The 3663-nt window shown below is 40.0% G+C and overlaps 1 protein-coding gene across 2 annotated transcripts in view; it reads left to right on the plus strand.

The window, feature by feature from the left end:
• The window catches only part of Lrba (LPS responsive beige-like anchor protein), a 488275-nt gene that overhangs the window by 452759 nt on the left and 31853 nt on the right, over nt 1-3663 (plus strand). For both annotated transcript variants that reach the window (XM_026787115.1, XM_026787152.1), the window contains one exon: nt 3263-3418. In XM_026787115.1, coding sequence (XP_026642916.1) covers nt 3263-3418 — 156 coding nt within the window. The remainder of the gene's footprint in view (nt 1-3262; nt 3419-3663) is intronic.

Genomic DNA, 3663 nt, shown 5'->3' on the forward strand with positions numbered 1-3663 from the left:
AGAGAGAGAGAGAGAGAGAGAGAGAGAGAGAGAATTAGAAGGCTCAGGAGGGAAGAGCAGCTGAAGGCCAGGACTCATTAGTCCCAACAGTTTTGTTTTGGGTGTGTGTGTGTGTGTGTGTGTGTGTGTGTGTGTGTGTGTTAAAATCTCATTCTACCCAGGTGGTGGTGTTGCACACCTTTAATCCCAGCACTTGGGAGACAGAGGCAGGCAGATCTCTGATTTCGAGGTTAGCCTGGTCTACAGAGCGGGTTCCAGGACAGTCAGGACTACACCGAGAAATTCTGTCTCAGAAAACAACTAAAGTCTCATTCTATACCCTGACTAACCTGGAATTCATTATAGCGCAAAACAGCCTTGAACTCTAGGTCTTCCCACTGCAGCCTCCTGAGCGCTGGGTTCACAGGTGTGTGCCACCACTTCTCACCACCTTACAGTTTACACTTGTAGCTAAGTATGTGAGCTTTTCAGTGTGACACTGGAGATCCAGCTCTGGGCCTCAGCAGTGCTGAACACGTGTTGTACCACCAAAGTATAACCCAGTCCTGTAATGAAGTTTAATACTAAAGAAGTATAAAAGCAAGCACTTTTTAGAAATAAGTCTTCAGTTAACTAAATGGGGTGTTTCCCCTTCTAATAGTGCATGTGTTGATAAGCATTATTTAGCTCTGAGTTGGCTAGGTAGATTTGTTCAACAGAGCTGTCCCTATTGCTTTGATTTTGTAGCTGAGGAATGTTACATAAGAAAATAGAGGAGAAAGGGAAATGTTTTACTCTAACAATGCCATATAGATTTTTGTACTTTTTGTAATATATAACAAAATTCATGTAATGGTCTATTAAGAATCATCTTTATGGTCTAATATTAGGTATCTTTTCTTTTAACCTTGCTGTTGAAGATTACTTTTAATGTTGATTGGCAGTGTGACTAGATCCTCATTCCAGTATCTTGAAGCCATCTGACCTACAAATTGATAACACCGAGCCACTCACTTTTTAGTATAATCAATATTTTTCATTGTTCCTGTCCTTGGCTCCCAAGAGATTTTAATCCCCAGGGGTAAAGAACCATACAAAGATTATGGATAGGAGTATAACATGGTTTCATCTAAAGCAAAAGAAGAAATAAGAAAGAAAACCCACAGGAGAATTCCCAGGCAAATCAGTTTCAGACAAGAGAATATATGAAAGTTGAGAAACTAGAAATTGATTCACATAAAACCATCTGTGCCGTATCCCGTGGGAAGTCTTATACTCCCAAAGTAGTCATGTCCAAGTTTGGATGCTGCTTATCTAATCAAATATACAATATATGTATATCCTACAAATACATATTGTGGGATTGAATCACAAAGTAAATTTACAAACAAAACAGTGGGATAATATAAATGCTCTCATAAAGTGCATGGGCTAGACAAACAAAGGCTGTCCAAATGAACTAACAAATGGATGGGTGATAGACAGATGGCTGGACAAAAAGCTTTTTGGTGTTAAACTTCAAGAAGAATTCATTTAGAAAATAGTTAAGCTGCTAGGTTTAGTGGTACACACCTATAGTCCCAGCACTCAGAAATAGAGGCAGTAGGACCTCCAGTTCAAGGCAGACCTAAACAGAGTGAGACCTTTTCTCCAAACACAAAAGCCACAACAAACACTAGTTCATCTGAGTGCTGGAGAAATATCAGCCTTAGTCATGGGCGCTGTGATCCCTCAATTCAGAATTATGTGCATGCCTGCCCTCCCCCAAATTAGTGAGAATTAATAGTCCAAGAGCAAAAGTCATAGAAATGCTGGCAAAAAGATGTTTTTAAAGGTTCTGTGTATAGTGAAGTGTGGCAGTAATCATTGTTTTTCTAGGTTTCATGGACTATATGTATCTCACAGTTTTACTGCAGTGGGCTATTCTGTGTGTGATTCATTGTAAAACCTTTCCTCATCTGCCACAACTTCCTTTTGTGTGAGAAGTAGAACTGATCCCCCTACTGGAACTCTTCCCATTTTACTATTGGTGCAGTTTCTTACCCCATTAACCTTCCAAAGCTCATTCTGTTACCTGTTGATTTTAATATAAGTTGTGTCAGCAGACATTAGCAGGATTTTATATGTATACCTGCATGTGGGGTGTGTTCTGTTTATGTTGAGGATAGTTCGGGCATCATTGGTTTTCAGCATAGCCCTGAGAATATTTTAAATGCTTTGTCTGCTTGTTTATTTGATTTGGCAGGCCTTCTGTTAAACCCCCACATTATTTAGATATCATACACAATGACTATAAAGCCAGTATTTTTGAGTTTTTATCATTAATATATAGTTTCTTCCCTCAAACTAAAAACTGGCATAGAGAACTTAATAACTAGAAACAGAAGTTAGACTTAACCACTCCGTTCTGGTTTCTGGAGCAATCAAACTTTCATGGTGTTGAAAACCTCTGTCTGTGATGGAAAGTCACTAAAAACAAAGGTTCTGTCTTGTTGGCTTAATAATATCCCCCCCCAAAAAAACATCAGAGTGACATTGCTCTTCTGACAACGGCAAACCTGTGTTCCTTTTCCCCAGAGCTTGGTGTCACACAACCTGCCTAACCTGAGCCTTGAGACAGCCCCATCTCAGGAGCCTTGGAGCTCTTGGAGCTGGCTGGGTTGTCGCTCTCATCTCATCACTGAGTGAGGATTGAAACATGGCAGTGTGCTGTGACTTTTCACCCACAAGGATCTTAAATGAATCCCTCCTCATTCTTGCCTTTTTTACACGTGTGCAGCTGTAAACAGGGAGGATGGAAGTTCCCTTCTAGTCAAATTAAAGACCCGTAAAAGCCAAAGTAGTACAAGATGCTGCAATATTTCAAATATATGACATTTAAATCCTAATTCTCTCCTTTATGACAAAATGTTAAAGGTAATAGATTGTCACAACATGAATCCATCTCGTGGCAATAGACATAATGAGATTGTCAGAAACAACCCGAACTGTGGTGAGATCTAGAGGCTGTAACCTACTTGTCCTGGCCAAGAACTAGAAAGCATGCTTTGACAGTTGTACAATTTTTTTAAAAAATGGGTGTATTTTACTTTTTTCCCCTCTAAGCAAAACATTTTTTCCTGAGATATTGACTGTAATGGCTCCATTCCTCCAGCAGTCACATTGGTCACGTACTCTGGATCTCATCCTTTTCTCACCCCCAACTCCCGAGGTGACAGCACTGTAGGATGTCTTTATCCACGTAAGTTTAGTAGTTTTTTCTTCTTCTTCCCTGTTCTCACAGCCTGCGGCACAGGGACACACAGGAGGCAGATAACTGACCTTCTGGACCAAAGCATCCAAGTTCATTCCCAATGCTTCGTCATCACCTCTGACAACCGCTACATTCTTGTCTGCGGCTTCTGGGATAAGAGTTTCCGAGTTTACTCCACAGACACAGGTAACTTTTATTTTCTTCATCCGTAATCCAAAGATCATGACTTAGCGTCAAGAATGCTTTCTCATCTTAATCCCCAAAATAAAGAGGATGTATCTTCCCTTTCAGGAAATAGTAGGCTACAACATTTGTTGTTGAGCTAGCTTCACTATGTTGTAAGAGGAAGTTTTTCAACAGTTTTGTCTCCCAAGCGCATGTTTACAAAATAATAATTCCATTCTGTAGACAAAGCTATGGATGTAAACACT

Source organism: Microtus ochrogaster, chromosome 1 (genome assembly GCF_000317375.1).
Source record: "Microtus ochrogaster isolate Prairie Vole_2 chromosome 1, MicOch1.0, whole genome shotgun sequence".
NCBI lineage: Eukaryota > Metazoa > Chordata > Mammalia > Rodentia > Cricetidae > Microtus > Microtus ochrogaster.